The sequence below is a fragment of the Ceratotherium simum genome, chromosome 30 (assembly GCF_057802395.1).
Source record: "Ceratotherium simum simum isolate JZ-2026a chromosome 30, ASM5780239v1, whole genome shotgun sequence".
Classification (NCBI taxonomy): domain Eukaryota; kingdom Metazoa; phylum Chordata; class Mammalia; order Perissodactyla; family Rhinocerotidae; genus Ceratotherium; species Ceratotherium simum.
The window spans coordinates 20,751,218-20,765,460 of NC_141929.1; the positions used below are offsets into that span (position 1 = coordinate 20,751,218).

The 14,243-nt window shown below is 57.3% G+C and overlaps 1 protein-coding gene across 1 annotated transcript in view; it reads right to left on the minus strand.

Annotated features, from left to right (window-relative positions):
* The window catches only part of CDH5 (cadherin 5), a 35,314-nt gene extending 22,284 nt beyond the window's left edge, over nucleotides 1-13,030 (minus strand). Inside the window, exons 1-2 of the mRNA XM_087420160.1 lie at nucleotides 12,921-13,030; nucleotides 661-880 (exon numbers count right to left, since the gene is read on the minus strand). Of these exons, the coding sequence (XP_087276286.1) occupies nucleotides 661-861 (201 nt within the window). The 5' untranslated portion in view covers nucleotides 862-880; nucleotides 12,921-13,030. The remainder of the gene's footprint in view (nucleotides 1-660; nucleotides 881-12,920) is intronic.
* Nucleotides 13,031-14,243: the final 1,213 nt, after the last annotated feature.

A 14,243-nucleotide genomic window follows, 5' to 3' on the forward strand; every position in this document is an offset into this window, starting at 1 on the left:
TGACTGAGGATGGAGAAGTTTTAAAGGGGGAGGAGGTGAGGGTTAGTGCCTTAGGCACTGCCCTGGGGGCAAGCTTGGGTCAAGCACCTTGTGATGGGTGTTCTGGAATCTGGGGAGTTGGGTGGGGTAACAGGGAACCAGGGAGGGACAGTCTGAGAGAAAGGGTTTTTTGAGGAGGTTCAAAGGCCTAGACCAGGGTTGGCCAACCATGGCCCGTATGATTAACTTTGTCACCAGCACAATTTTGTAGAAGGCTGCTCAGGTCTTCCAGACCTATCAGATGGGAAAATTTAATGGCATCCTTGGCTGGTTCTGCCCTAAGCTCTGAAGCCCCAGGCTGGGCTGGCCTCCTCAGCCTGTGCACGGGGTAGCCCTTCTACCAGCAATGTTTAGTCCACAGACCAAGGTCTGGGAGAAAAGGAGCCAGACTGCTCACCATCACTGCCCCCACCACCATCATCACTACCACAGTCACCTCCATCATCACCACCACCACCACCTAATATACCACCTCCACCATCTCTATCACCATTCATCACCCTCACAACCATCATCCCCACCCCTAACCACCACAATATCTATAACCATCTTGACCATCGCCACCATCACTGGGGGCCACCTGCTTCTGAGGCCTCTCCTGCTCTGGGGCCTGAGCCTTACCTTGCCCACATAATGGGGCAGCGAGGCATTTTTCTCTTCATCGATGTGCATCTGGTTCCAAATCCAGTCTCTCTTCTGGCGCCGGTGGCTGGGCAGTATGCCGGGAGTGTCCAGGTGGGCAGGGTTAGCACCCGCTGCAGCTGTCACCAGCAGGCCCAGGCAGGTGCCCACTGCGGCAAGCAGCATCGAGAGCATCTGCATCTTCCGGGGAGGCACAGACCTGGGGAAAGAGAGGAGGCATCATCAGCGCATGGTGGTCACTGCCCTGGGGTGTGAGCGGCTCCCAGGGACAACTGGACTCTCCTTGGCTGTTCACTCCTTCATCCTTCCCTTTCTGCTGATACCAGCAGAACCAGCCTCTGTTCCTGCCCCCAAAGAGCTCCCAGTCTGGGAGGGGAAGACAGATGCAGAAACAATTCCTACTTAAGTGTCACATGGGCTAGTGTGGCGATAGGGGAGCCTAGAGGAGGGCTGTCGAGAAGGTTTCCTGGAGGAGAGGGATCCTGATGCTGATGGTAGCTCCCAAAGCCCTGTGCAGTGGGCACCCAGGTTATCTTCATTTTACACATGAAGAAACTGAGGCAAAGAGAGGTTAAGTTCATATTGGAGCAAGCGGTGGGGCTGAGGATGGAGCCTAGGTGTCTGAGCTAACGTTCATCGAGCACTTATCATTTGCCTGACGCTATTCCAAGCGCTTCATATGTTATCTCATTAATCCTCCCAATGACCCTGGAGGTGGGAGTAATTGTAACCTTCGTTTTACAGATGAGCTAAGGAACAGAGAGGTTTAGTAACATTTCTGACATCACTCAGCCTGTAAGCAGCAGAGCCAGGATTTAAACCAAGTCTGCCTGGCCCCAAAGTTCATGCTTTTTCCTACCCCTCTCTCTTATCCCAGCAGCTGCTATTGGGTGGGATTTAAAGGCTCCTCTGCGCAAACATGCCCTTCTGGCCAGCCCAAGAGCCCCTGGGGCAGCCTTGGTTTTGATGCTGTCTTCAGAAGGCTTTTAGGAGACCCAGATGTCTTGACCCAGAGGGTCAGGCCCTCACCAGACCCAGAACTCACAGCAGATGATCAGCTTAGGAGCTGTCACAAGAGCAGGGGTGGGGACGGTGGGGGATTGAGAGGCTGGGCTCACAGGACTGCCTTCATTTGTGGGGCCCAGTGTAAAATGGAAATGTGGGTCCTTTAGTTCAAAAATTATTAGGAATTTCAAGACGGAGACAGAAGAACATGAAACCAAGCGTGCGGGCCTTTAAAGCGCAGGGCCCCAGGCGACGGCTCAGGTTGCACACCGTTGAAGGCAGCCCTCAGGATGTGGGATTGGCCTGGACCAGGATCTGAGGTCACCTGGAGATGGGGTCCTGGCTTCATCCTGAATTCCAGGAAGAGGGATTTCCCCACCGCCCCACGGTGGGTGGAGGCTGTGACCTTGGCTATCACCGTGCCCTCTCTGCCCTGACCCCATCAGTCCACCCATGCTGGGTCCCTGCGTCAGTGACGTGTGGCTCCTGGGATGGTTCAGGGGAAGGAGGCGGGTGGGTGGGAGTGGGAACCAGGGCTCCTGCCTGGAGAGAGACAAGGACCCCCCCTGGATGCTGGATGGGAGGCCTCCTCCCTGGCTGCCCCAGCCCTGGCCCGAGGGAGAGGCTGGACTCAGCCCATCACAGCACGTTTCTAAACTCTAGTGACATTTCTTCTGAGACTCTGGCGCCGGGCTGTCCTCAGTGAGGGCTGAGGGTGTCTGCACTGGGCCAGCCTGGCCTCTGGGTCTGCTGATCTTAGCATCGAAGGCCCCTACCCTGTGGCCCCTGCAGCTGGCCCAGGAGGAAGTAGACTTCCAGGGCTGGCGTGGGACAGAATGTTGAGGACGCCCCAGAAAGCAAGTGCCATGCCTGGGGGGAGGCTCTGGGCCTCAGTTTCTCAGTCATAACTGAGGCAGTGGAGCTGGAAGAGACCCCGTGCCCTTTGAGGTAGGATGTGGAAAGGGCAGCCATTCCAGGCGGGAGGAAACCACTGAACAAAGGCTGGGGAGGCTGGGAGCCCTGGCCAGGAAGCTGGTCCTGACTCAGGGGAGGTGGCAGGCGTGACCCCTGCTCCAGCCTTGCTGGGCCCAGGCCCGGTGGGTCATTTCCTTCTTTGCCTAGAAAGGAACTGCGAGTCTTGGTTCTTTCTTCCTCCCTCAAGTGAGAAGTGACTCAAAAATGAAAAAGGAAAACAAACAGAAGTGAAACTGAGACATGGGGAGAGAGAGTTCTCAGGCCTCCAGGCAGGACAGAGGGAGAGCCCAGGCACTTAGCTGATAAGTATTGAGCGCCTCCTGTATGCCCTAAAGCCAGATGGGGCCTGCCCTCAGGTAATGCACACTGGAGTGGGAACACCAGGAAAATTAGTAAATGAGGGAAAATATCAGCTAGTGATCAGGAAATTACAGTGGGGGATCCAACAGAGAGTGAGGGGGCGGCTGGCTGAGACTTTGAGGCCAGGGAAGATCTCTCTGAGAGACAACACTTGAGCCAACATCTGAGTGTCAGCCCTGGCAAATGCCGAGGGAAGGAAGAGAATTCCAAGCAGAAGGACCAGCAAGTGCAAAGGCCCTGAGGTGGAAAATGGTTAGTGTGTTTGAAGAACCAAAGGAAGGTGAATCAGATAGAAATGAGCAATGGGGGATAGACCACAAGAAGAGGTGACCAGGTGAGTGTGGTAGGCTGAATGATGGCTCCCTAGATAATGTCCTTGTCCTAACCCTGGAACCTGTGAATACGTTACTTTACACCGCAAATGGACTTTCAGCAGATAAGATTGAGTTAAGGATCTTGAGATAGGGAGTTATCCTGGCTTATGTGGTAGACTCGGTGTAATCACACGGGCCTTAAGAGGTGAAAGCAGGAGGGTCAGAAGCAGGAAAAATGAGATGTGAGGATGGAAACGGAGGTTGGAGTGATGCAGCGCCACAAGCCAAGGAATGGGGGTGGCCTCTAGAAGCCGAAAAAAGCAAGGAAACAGATTCTCCCCTAGAGCCTCCAGAAGGAACGCAGCCTTGATTTTAGCCCACCAAAACCCATTTCAGACCTCTGACCTCCAGAACTGTACGATATATAAGATAAAAAATAGATAAATTTGTATTGTTTCAAACCACCACGTTTGGGGTGGTTTGTTACAGCGGCCGCAGGACACTAATGCAGTCGGGTTGTGTGGGGCCTCGTAGGGCAGCCTAGAGAGAGCTTTTTCCTAAGTGCGAGGGAGAGGGATGAGATCTCATTTGAAGAGATCCCCTGCTGTGGTGAGGGGACTGGCTGAGAGACGGGAGACCAGGAGGAGGCTGTCAGTGTCTTCCAGGTGAGAATCAGTGGCAGCCCAGACCAGGTTATGGGGGGAGGGCCGTGGGATATGCTTTGAGGTAGAGTTAATGGGACTTACTGGTTAAGGGGACGTAGGGGGTGAGGGATGGAAAGGAATCAAGGACCGCTCCCCCATCTTTGGCCTGAGCAGCTGGGGACAGCAGGGTCTTTACTGAGATTCGGAAGACCAGGATAGTGGCATGTTTGATGGGGAGAAAACCAGAAGTTCTGTGTGGCCTGAATCAGATGGTGTTGCCTATTAAATGGCTCTGCGGCCACGACCAGCAGCTTCTGGAGACCCGACCCGGAGTCTGGAGGAGAAAGCAGGCTGGAGCAGCTTGCGGACCGTCGCTGTGTGTGGATGGTACTCACACTGCAAGCTGGGACACTAAGGAGAGCAGGTAGCTGGAGAGGAGAAGTGGCCCAGGACAGTCCCCCCGGGGCTTCCCTCTTTCTCTGTCTGGTGAACTTGTCCTTCAGAGTCGAGCCCAAACATCCTCCCCTGGGGAGCCGACCCTGGTGCCCACCTCCCAGCCCTGTGCATCCCTGGGCACCTTGCACTGCAGCACGGCTTGGGACTGGTCCCAGGGTTGATGCCCAGGCCCCACTGCTGGGCTCAAGTCACAGCTTCCTTTCCTTCCTGGAGAACGTCTTTCCATCTTGATGCTCACACAGTGCGAGGGGATGGTTACGATGGCAGGCTCCATGGCTTACAGAACCTCAGTTGCCTGCTCTGTCACTGCTTGACTGTGCACGAGACACTTCACCTCTCTGAGCCTCAATTACGTTATCTGTACAATGGGAACACTAGTATCTACCTCTCAGGGTTGTTCTCAGGCCTGAATTAAAAAGGATTTGTAACGTGGCCAAAAAACTAATAATGAAACCAAACACATACGAATCCTTGCTGACCCTCTGGTTCTGCTCCGCTGAGGAGTCACGTTGCCATTCTTGTTCCTCAACACCCAATCATTTGGTTAGGGGATGTGCAGGTCCCCACCCTGCCAGACCACTGCCCCCCGCCCCCCCCCGCCCCCACTGATCTCTGCTCTGTGTCAGGGGGCCTGACCCCTCGGCCTCCCGGCCCTGGCTTCTGGTGTTTGGCCAGTAGGGGCTCCAGCAGGAGCTGTGAGGATGGAAGGAGAGAAGTGGGTGTTTCTTCCCTGCTGCTCTTTGTTCTGGTTCATATTTCTTGCTGTGTCTGCATCTCTCCATGATGACAGCTCCTAGTGGGGCAGCCCCTCTGTGGTGCTGTCCCTCACTGGGTTCTGGAAACACCCTTCCCTCCTGTTTGTCCCTTTGGCCCTGGGGTGGTGACAGCTGCCCGCTGTTGCTGCTCTCTGTGTGCCTCCATACCCGCTGTGTTCCCTTAACCAGGCTCACCGCTCTGTAAGTATTCCCCTCATAAGGTCTCTTCATTTGAACGCCTGGGGTAAGTTCTGTGTCCTGCTGGGACCTCGTCTGTTACAGCAAACAGGAGTGCGGCTTTCTCTTTGCTCGGGCCTGCTTGGATGGGCTGGTGGTCCCCGGGCTGACAGCAGCCATCAGCCAAACGCATAAACAACCACACTGGACTTAAATAAAGCAGAGACCACCATCACAGGCCACGGCCGTGTGGCTCAGAGGGGATGTTAACCCCTTGGTGGGTTTTGGCTGGCCCCACACACAGCATTCTCGGAACGTGCAGAAAAGTCCCTTGGATTCTATTCCCTGTCCAACAGAGGCCCTAGGGTGAGCCCTGGGGAGAAATCCCTCGGCATACATGGGTCATCGTCAAGCTCCAGCCTTCTGACAGGACGGGCACTGGCTCCCATAGAGTCACCCCACATCACCAGTGTGTCCCTTGCTGGGGTGGGGGAGAGGTCTGCGTGCGCAGCTCCTCGTCAGCGAGCAGTTAGTGAGGAGGCAGGACCTTGGAGGTAGAGGCCTTTGGGAGAGGAGGATCACATAATCCCATCTCCAACCCCGTGCTGGACCCTTGGGTGCTCTCTCAAGACAGCCCTTTCTTGCCTGGGGCGGTGGAGGGGGGCTGACATTCCTGAGCACCTCGTCAGTGGCACACATTGTCTCATTTAAAGCTTGCCTCCTTCTATGTAGTTGTCAGTAATCCCATTTTGCAGCTGAGGCTCGGAAAGGTGGAGTGAGTCATCCTGTGTCACACAGCAGTAAGAGATGGAGTGGAGCCAGGATTTGAACTTAGACTGCCATTCACCCCAAATAGTGCTTTTTCCGTCATGCCACCCTCTCTCTATCTCTTTGGTGACATTGGTCTGTAATAATAATATAATAATAATAAACTGTTCTCCATGCTTAGCTTTCATAGATGCCATCTCCTTTAGTTTTCACACTATCCCCAGGATGTAGGAATTACCATCCCCATTTCACAGAGGAAGAAACTGAGGCTCAGAGACCAACAACTCATAGGTGGTAGATCTGGAACTCTCTCCCAGATCTGTCTTTTTCTAAATCCTGGGCTGCTTCTCCACCCAATCTTAGAGGGGCCTGAGGGACCTTTCCATCTGAAAAGCCACATTTATTTGTGTCTTTTGCCTTTTGTGTTAGAAATCTGGCCACCAAAATGGGGGCCGAGGGGAAGGGTTTTGTGGAACAATTGTTTCTTCTCCTGCTGCTGTTGGAGAGGGCGTCAGCCAGCAGAATTGGCTGTACCCACAGCTGGAAATAGAATTTCCTTTGGCCATGCCTTTGGAGGTGTGGCCCCACATACGAAGTGTGTGGTCAGAGCCACCCCTGGGCTCAGACTTACTTTAGCCCTTTGCCTTCCTACAAATAGGAGTCATGTCTCTTGGTTGCTCTCACCAGGTTTCTGGAGAGATCAGGCTGTGGCTGAGTGGGTCTGGGGTATGACAGGCTGCAGAGGGTCTGAGGATTTTAGAAATGCTTTTGTGCTCAGAAAATCCCAGCAAAGCAGCCCTGGGAACTTGCCCCACGACAAGCCGTGAGAGGGGAGGGAATTCACCGGGCAGCTCAGATGTGTGTGCTGGGTACCCAGAGGCCAGGTGCCAGCCTGAGTCCGTCATCCAGGATCCGTGATGATGCCCCGTCCCTGCAGCCGCGTTAGAGGCTTTTGGGAGCAGCTCCAAATGTACTCGTGGATGAGGGCAGGAATTCTGTGCCCTTGGTCAGTCTGTGAAGGTCTGGGGGGCCCAACATGAGAGGACAGAGTATGTGGCCAAAGACCCTGGTGAACTGGTGTGGAGCCCAGGAGAAGGGCAGAGGAACCCCAGAGAAACCGGGGGTGGCTGGGCTCCACCAGGCCCGGATGGGAGGTCGGGGCCTTGGAGAGCTCCTGGGTCCCGGTCTGTGTCCACACGGGGTGGGACCTGAGGTCAGAACCTAGGTGCCTGGGCTGGGCCTGAGGCCTGAGGGGTGGCTCCGAAGGCAGAGCCAAGTGGGGTATCCTGTGCCTCTGACTGCTCCTCTCCAGGTACCTGTCTGGGTCTCAAGGTGCTTGGGGAGCCTCCAGGAGTAGCCGCTGCCCGTAGGACGCTAACACTTACTGGGCTGGCTCACACCCCCCAGCCTTCGCACTGGCCCTTCTCTCTCCTCTGCCTGGATTTAGGTCACATGTCACCACTTCTCTGAAGCCCTTTCTAGAGCCCTGGGGTTACACAGTCGCTCAACAAACATTTATCCAGCACCTACTATGTGCCAGGCACCGAACTACACATGGGCTGCACCCCCGTGGGAGAGAGGGACACTAAAACCACTTTGTAAAAAATCCTCAGTTTCAAATTGTGATGCATGCTTTGTTGAGGAGTAGAGGAAACGGGGAGAGGGCAGAGACGGGGAGGGCCCGGATGGGTCTGAGGTTTGCAGTCCAGGGGTGAGTCCTGCCTCTCTTGGACCCACTATGGGACATCAGGCAAACTCCGTTCACTCCTTTTCTCTTTGCGGCCCCATCTGTCACTGGGGTTTGGCCTTGAAGGGGCTGTGGGGTGTGCTCAGCTCTGTGCTCTTTAAGAGGAGGGGCTGGGGGCACAGAGGGGGCCGAGGGAGGGGAGGGGCTGGAGCTGCTCAATTTGTAGCTAGGTTGCTGCTACGAAGCCTGGACCCAGCTGGGAGATGCTCAGTGAGGCAGCCGGGCAAGTGCCCCTGGGCTGGTCCTGCCCCCGACCACCGGGCAGACCCTTGCTCTTTAGCCTGACCAGGGCCCTGCTCAAGCCTTAGGTTCCAGGGGCTAAATCTGGGTTTTGGGGGGTTATTGAGCAGGCCAGAGGACCTTTGGGGTTGGGGTAGAGGAAGACTCCAGGTCAGGGGTACACACATGACATCCTCAGGCTACATGGACACACAACACCCCCTGTGTGCCTACACAAGTCAACGCCCCTGTTCCCAGGCACTGCCTACGCCAACTTCTGAAGAGTCTCTGCTACGCGGGGCGGGCCCTTCTGCCCCTGCCCGGCACACCCGCCGGCAGCTGGGACAGGATCTGGCAGTGGAGCCCAGTCCCAGGCAGAGCCTCAGAGGGTGGACTGGACGCTCAGTCCCAGCCCAGCCTCCCGCAGGCTCTGGACTCCAGCCCAGAGGCCCCGGGTCAGGGATAAGGGGCCGGGGAGGGGGAGGAGAGGCCCAGAACATGCAGGAGGTGTGCCTGTGGGAGGGGGAGCGCTGCGGCCCCCGCTCCCTGTGTGGCCCTGGGCAGCTCTGCCCACCGCCCTCCCACCCCACCACCTCGAGCCTCATTCTAGGACAGAGGTTGGAGCCAGTGATCCCCAAACTCCTTCAGGGACTCCCCAGTTGTCTGCTTGAGCCCCAGCATTTACAGCTGGGCCTTGGCATCCACTAACACTGGGAGAGTGAAGGGTGAGGCCCTGGAGCCTCTGGGAGGGGCTGTGTTGCGAGTGGGACTGGGTAGCTATGAGCTGGCCCCCTGGGGCTTTCTCCTAATTTTCGGCTCAGTTCAGCCCTGGGACCTGCTCCTGTGGGTCCCAGACCAGATCCCCTCCCCTCAGGGTTCTGCCACCAGCCTCCCTGTCTCAACTCCCCTTAAAGCAGACCACGTGGCTCCCCTGCCGACTGCTCCCCCCGGCTCCCCACCCCCTGCAGGATGAAGTCCATCTCCTGGGCCAGCATGGAAGGCCCAGCATGGTGTGTCCCCTGCCCACCCCTCCGGCCCTCCTCTCCCCCATCTCCATGCCCCTTCCAGCCATGAGGAGAACTAGACATTTCTGGAATTCACAGTGCTCTTCCTTTGTCCAGCAGGCATTGTGCACAGAATGCCCTTCCTTGCCGTGTCCCCTGAGTGAATGCTCTACTTCTCTTCAAGCCCCAGGCCGGCTCCCCCACAGGTCTTCTGATTGACTCCTGCCCCTAGCACAGCCTCTGTCCCTGGCCCGAGCGTCTCTGACCAGGCCGGTTCTGGGTCTGTCTCTACTCCACCCTAGCATCCAGCTCCATGGACTCCAGGCCCCTGACCTTGGGGTGTCGGTGTCCCCACTGTTGCATGTCAGCCTGCTGCGGTCTCCAGCTCTGGCTTGTCACTGCTTCCGTCCTCACTCACAGGATTTGAAACAAATCTGCGTATTTGCAGAAAACACCTCGGGGGGTCAGAGCAGGGGCAATAGCTGGTATAACTCAGGGAAGCTCCTCCTCGTCCCCAGTAGCATCTCTGATGGCCCCTCACATTGTCAGACACACCACCATTAGGATTCTGATCCTTTGAGGACAACGAGGTTATCCTTCTTACGGGTCCCCGGTGAACACACACGTACCCTGTGCACGGTGCCTCTGAAGGCGGGGCTGGCAAAACGGAGCTCATGGGTTGTAATTTGAAACAAATCTCTGTTGTCTTGGGGTCTCTGGGCTCCAAGATCATCCAGTCTATTCCCCTGTCTCCTAATGGGGCAACTCCACGTTCGGGGAGAGAACACCCACCGTATGGAGCCTTTTCCAGCCTTCTCTGGGCTTCCCTACTCTGATGGGGGCTGTGAGGCAGTCAGTGGGGGCAATAGAATGAACCCTACAGGCCTGTCTGTTTGAACCTGCTCAGCTGCACAGGAGCTGTGTGGCCTTAGGCCCATCCCTTGCCCTCTGTGGGCCCCAGCTTCCTCATCAACCGTAGCTACCTTCCTAGTCAGGAGGATTAAATGAGATCAAGGGGGTGAAGCTGGCACACAGTAGGTGCTCAGTAAGTGTGCGGGTCTGTTGACCCACATCCACTCACCCTCATCAGCCTGGTGGCTGTGGGCTCGACTGGCCGACTCACACCTGGCCTCATTTCCTGGTTCTGCCCTGGCCCCACCTCCTGCTCCCCTCTGTGCCTCTCCAGAAGGAAATCTCATTCACTGCCTGCCTGGCCTGGCCCCATGGGCCCTGCTTCCTCCTCCTCCTCGTATCTGCGCCCGCCAGGATCTGACTGTTAGCTGTGGCCCAAGACAGACAATCTGGAGGTCCCTGAATGAGGTCCATTCCCTGCCCTAGAGAGATGAGAAGACTGAGGCTCAGAGAGCAGAGGGGCTCCCCAAGACCTCCCAGCTTCCTCTGGGGCTCCTGCTCTTCTTCCAGGAAGCCTTCTATGATTTCTCCACCCAACATCAGCTTAGACCTGGGTTAGGATGGGCTTTTCAGTAGCTCTCCAGCTAGAAGCCAAGCTCCCGAGGGCAGGACTTGTCTCCTGGAACATTCCTTCCCCAGGGTCATTGGGCCTCCTGGCTTGTCCTGATACCTGCTTCTGTGGCTTGAACTGTCAGCCAACTGTGGCTGAACGGCCAGGTTCAATCTTCCTCCACTTATCCCCTCTCTGAGCTTCGCTATGGAGCGTGGCGGGGGCCGTGAGGTCAGAGGCGCTGGCCTCACTCATATCCTGCTTCCACCTTGTACTAACTGTAACCTTGGACTGGCTGCTCAGCCTCTTTTGGCCTCTGTGGTCCCATCTGTGAAAGTGGAATTCTTTTAGTAGCTTCAAGGCTGCCATGGGGGTGCAGAGAGGTGACGGATGTAGCAGGGATGGGTCCACATGGGCAAGTGGCCCAAGGTTTTTCCCTAGCTGGTGGCCAGTGTCTACCTTGTGTCCCAGAGGCAGCAGCAGAGCTGTGAGTCATCCAACTTCGGGAGAAAATAAGCCTAGCCCCCTCTGACTTCCTGCCCCGACGTCCGGCTCTTGTTCAGCAGCACAATTGCTCAGGTCAAGCCTGCATGGTGGGCAGCTTAACCTCTTCAAGGCCGGGGGATGCCACCCCTCTGCCCTCACCATAGTAAGCCGGAATTGGCAGGGCTGCCTGGGCCCCTTGGAGGTCACCTGCTGCCCTCCAGGCTGGGGCCCAAAGATGGCTGGACTCAGGCCAGACGGGGGACAGTCCCACTGCCCCCCATCGCCTGAAGATGAACCAGCGCTCCTGGGCCTGGCACTCAGGGCCTCCAGCATCACTAGCCCTCCTGGCGCTCCTGGCTCTAAAAAACCCTCTGGCCACAGCCTTCCCAAAACCTCCAGGCTTCCTGCCTCCCCTAGAATGCCCTTCTTTCCTGTCAGGATCCTATCTGCCCACCACCCATGGCAGAAACGTCCATCGGGGGGTGTGGAGAACAAGCACAGTGCTTGGTGCAGAGTAGCTACCCAAAGTGCTGGCCAGAGGAAGAGCTGAGTCGATAGCCCCTCACTTGCACCCCCTCCGCCTCGCCTGCTGGGGACTCACCGACCTCAGGGGTCAAAACCTTTATGACACTCACAGCCACGGTCAGCTCTGGGGTGGCAGGTAAATTCAGCCATGATTTCTCGAAGACTCCCCTGCTATGAGCCATTCCTGGTGCCAGGTGTGTACACTGTCTCCTTCAGGTGACTCATGAAAAGACCGTTTCCTCCATTTCCCAGATGAGAAGGCTGAGGCATGGAGAAGCTGCGTGATGCTGGAAGGAGCCTGGGCTCTGGGGTACAAGCTCCCCACTCCAGCTCTTCCTTACCTTCTCTGAAGCTCAGCCGCCTCCACTAGAGGCGGAGAAAGGATCTGTCCCACTCATTGGGTTGTTGGTAGGATAACATAATGAGCCCCTTTGGTTAAGAGCCTCCTAGGCGCATCAGCTCCAGTTCCCACAGTAAATTGCAGAGACTCGCTATGTCCATTGTTCAGACAAGCAAACTGAGGTTCGGAGACACTGGAGAGTTTTCCCCAAGTCACACAGGAAGCGAGTGGTGGGGCTGGGCTCTGCGCCAGGACCACGGTCTCCAGGCTGGGCTCTCACCCTACACCGCCTGCCTTCAAGTCTTTTGGGGGAGACTTCCCTAAAATATGAGGGCTGCGGGGTCCCTTGGGCCCAGCCTTCGGTTATCTGGGTGTTGGGGGGAAGGGTGGGCCACTTTCCCGACCACGGCTCCACAGCTGGTAGCCGTCCTATGTGTCTGGGGCAGGGCAGGGAGGGGAGTCCGTAGGCCGGACCTCAGGTGCCCAGAGCTGAGCCTCAGCTTGCCTGTTCTGAAAGTGGGGGCACTGGCTAACGGAGGGGGGCTGAGCTCCTCTCCCAATCCCAGAGCCTTGGGGGAGGGGATGATGCCAGGCCTTGGCTAATCCTTTCCCACGGGGAAGGGGCACCGAGGGGGAGCCTAGGCCTGGGTGCCAGTCCTCCGCCCCAGTGTGCTGGGCGACTCGGCTAGAATCCTGCCCTCTCTGAGCCTGGCACCGATGGAAGCCAGTGGGCCCTCGAGTCACACCGAGTTGGAGAGTCTACATGTGGGAGAGCCGAGTCCTCACCCCCTCCCTCAGCCCTGAGAACACCTGTTCGTGGCCGGCGCCTCCACAGGGTGCACCAGCCCTGCTCTGAACCAGGAGGCCGAGTCTGGCCCGAGGAGTGGATCTTCCTGAGACCCCGACCACCACCATTCTAAGATGGGGAAGCCGAGGACCCTCCGGTCCCGGGCGCATGGCGATGGGTCTGGGTGGAGCGCGGTGCAGGGAGCCCTCACTCACCGTGCCCGTGGGCTGAGAGGTGTCTCCGTTCGTCTGACTGCCTGCCTGGGGCCGAGTGAGGTGTCTCCGTTCGTCTGACTGCCTGCCTGGGGCCGAGTGTGCTCCGGAGCTCTCTGGGGCTCTGCCGACAGCTCTCGAGGGGAGCCACGCCCGGCCTGCAAGGGAGGCCTGGCCGCCGCCCCTTCAGGTTTTCCAGCTGGCCCTGGCCCACTTCCCCCGGGATGGTTTCCTGTTATTGTTCCTTTGTGAGGGCCGGGCTGGCTGCAGATAGGCAGGCCCCACAGTGGGCGGCTGCCTCGGCCCAGCCGGGCTGACCCCACAGAGGCCTAGCCCTGGACCCGGCCCGGGCCTCAGCTCTGGCGTCCTGAGCCCAGCACCTGCCTAGGGCCTTAGTTCACCCTCCCTGTAACCCCGAGGGCAGGGGTCATCACCCCCGTTTTATAGCTCAGGACACTGAGACTCAGCAAGTTGAAGATGCTTGTCCACCCAGCTGGGGCGTAGCAGAGCCAAAAATCCAGCCTGGGTCAGCCTAGGCCCAGAGCCAGATTTTCCCAGGTGACCCCATGACATGCTGGGGTGGGGCTGACTTTGCAGGGGATGGGGAGGCTTCAGGGCGTCGGGGGTGGAGTGGGTGGGAGGTGGGACACAGACCACAGCTCTTGGCTCTGTGAGTTGGATTGACCTCTTCCCAGTGGGGGGGCGTGGGTTCCAGCTCTAAGGCACCAGACTGGGCTTTGGGGGGTCGTTTGGGTTTAGAAAAATCAGGTGGAGTCAAGCACCCTGGCTCTGCTTCTGATGTGACTATGAGCCAGTCATGTCCGCCCTGAGCCTCAGTTTCCTCATCTGTAAAATGTGGAAAGTCGTAGCCTGAACCTCACATGGCTGTTGTGGTAAATGGGAGTCGAAGAGGGACATGAAAGATAGTGAAGCTGAAGGCCGGATCAGAGCCCGTCAGAACCAAGACGCTGCGGGGGAGGGGCTCAGATTCTGTGAGTCACGAGAGTCCTGAGGAGCTTTTATGAACTTCGGATCCCGGGGCCCCACCCCAGGCCGAGGGATGTGGAATCTCCCAGGGCAGGCAGTGGGAGTCTGTCCTTTGACTAGTTGCCCCTCTGTTTCCGTGGATGAATGAATGGCTGGGAAGTCCCGAACTTGTTCCGTTATACAGCTGGGCAGAGACCTGAGAGGGAGAGGCCTTGCCCAGGGGCCCTCAATAAGTCAGTGGACACTAGTGTGGAGAGGGGGAATGGGATGGAAGAATATTTTTGGGGAGGGGGAGATAAAGATTTCTCTGTTTGGGGCACGTTGACGTTGAGATGGCCC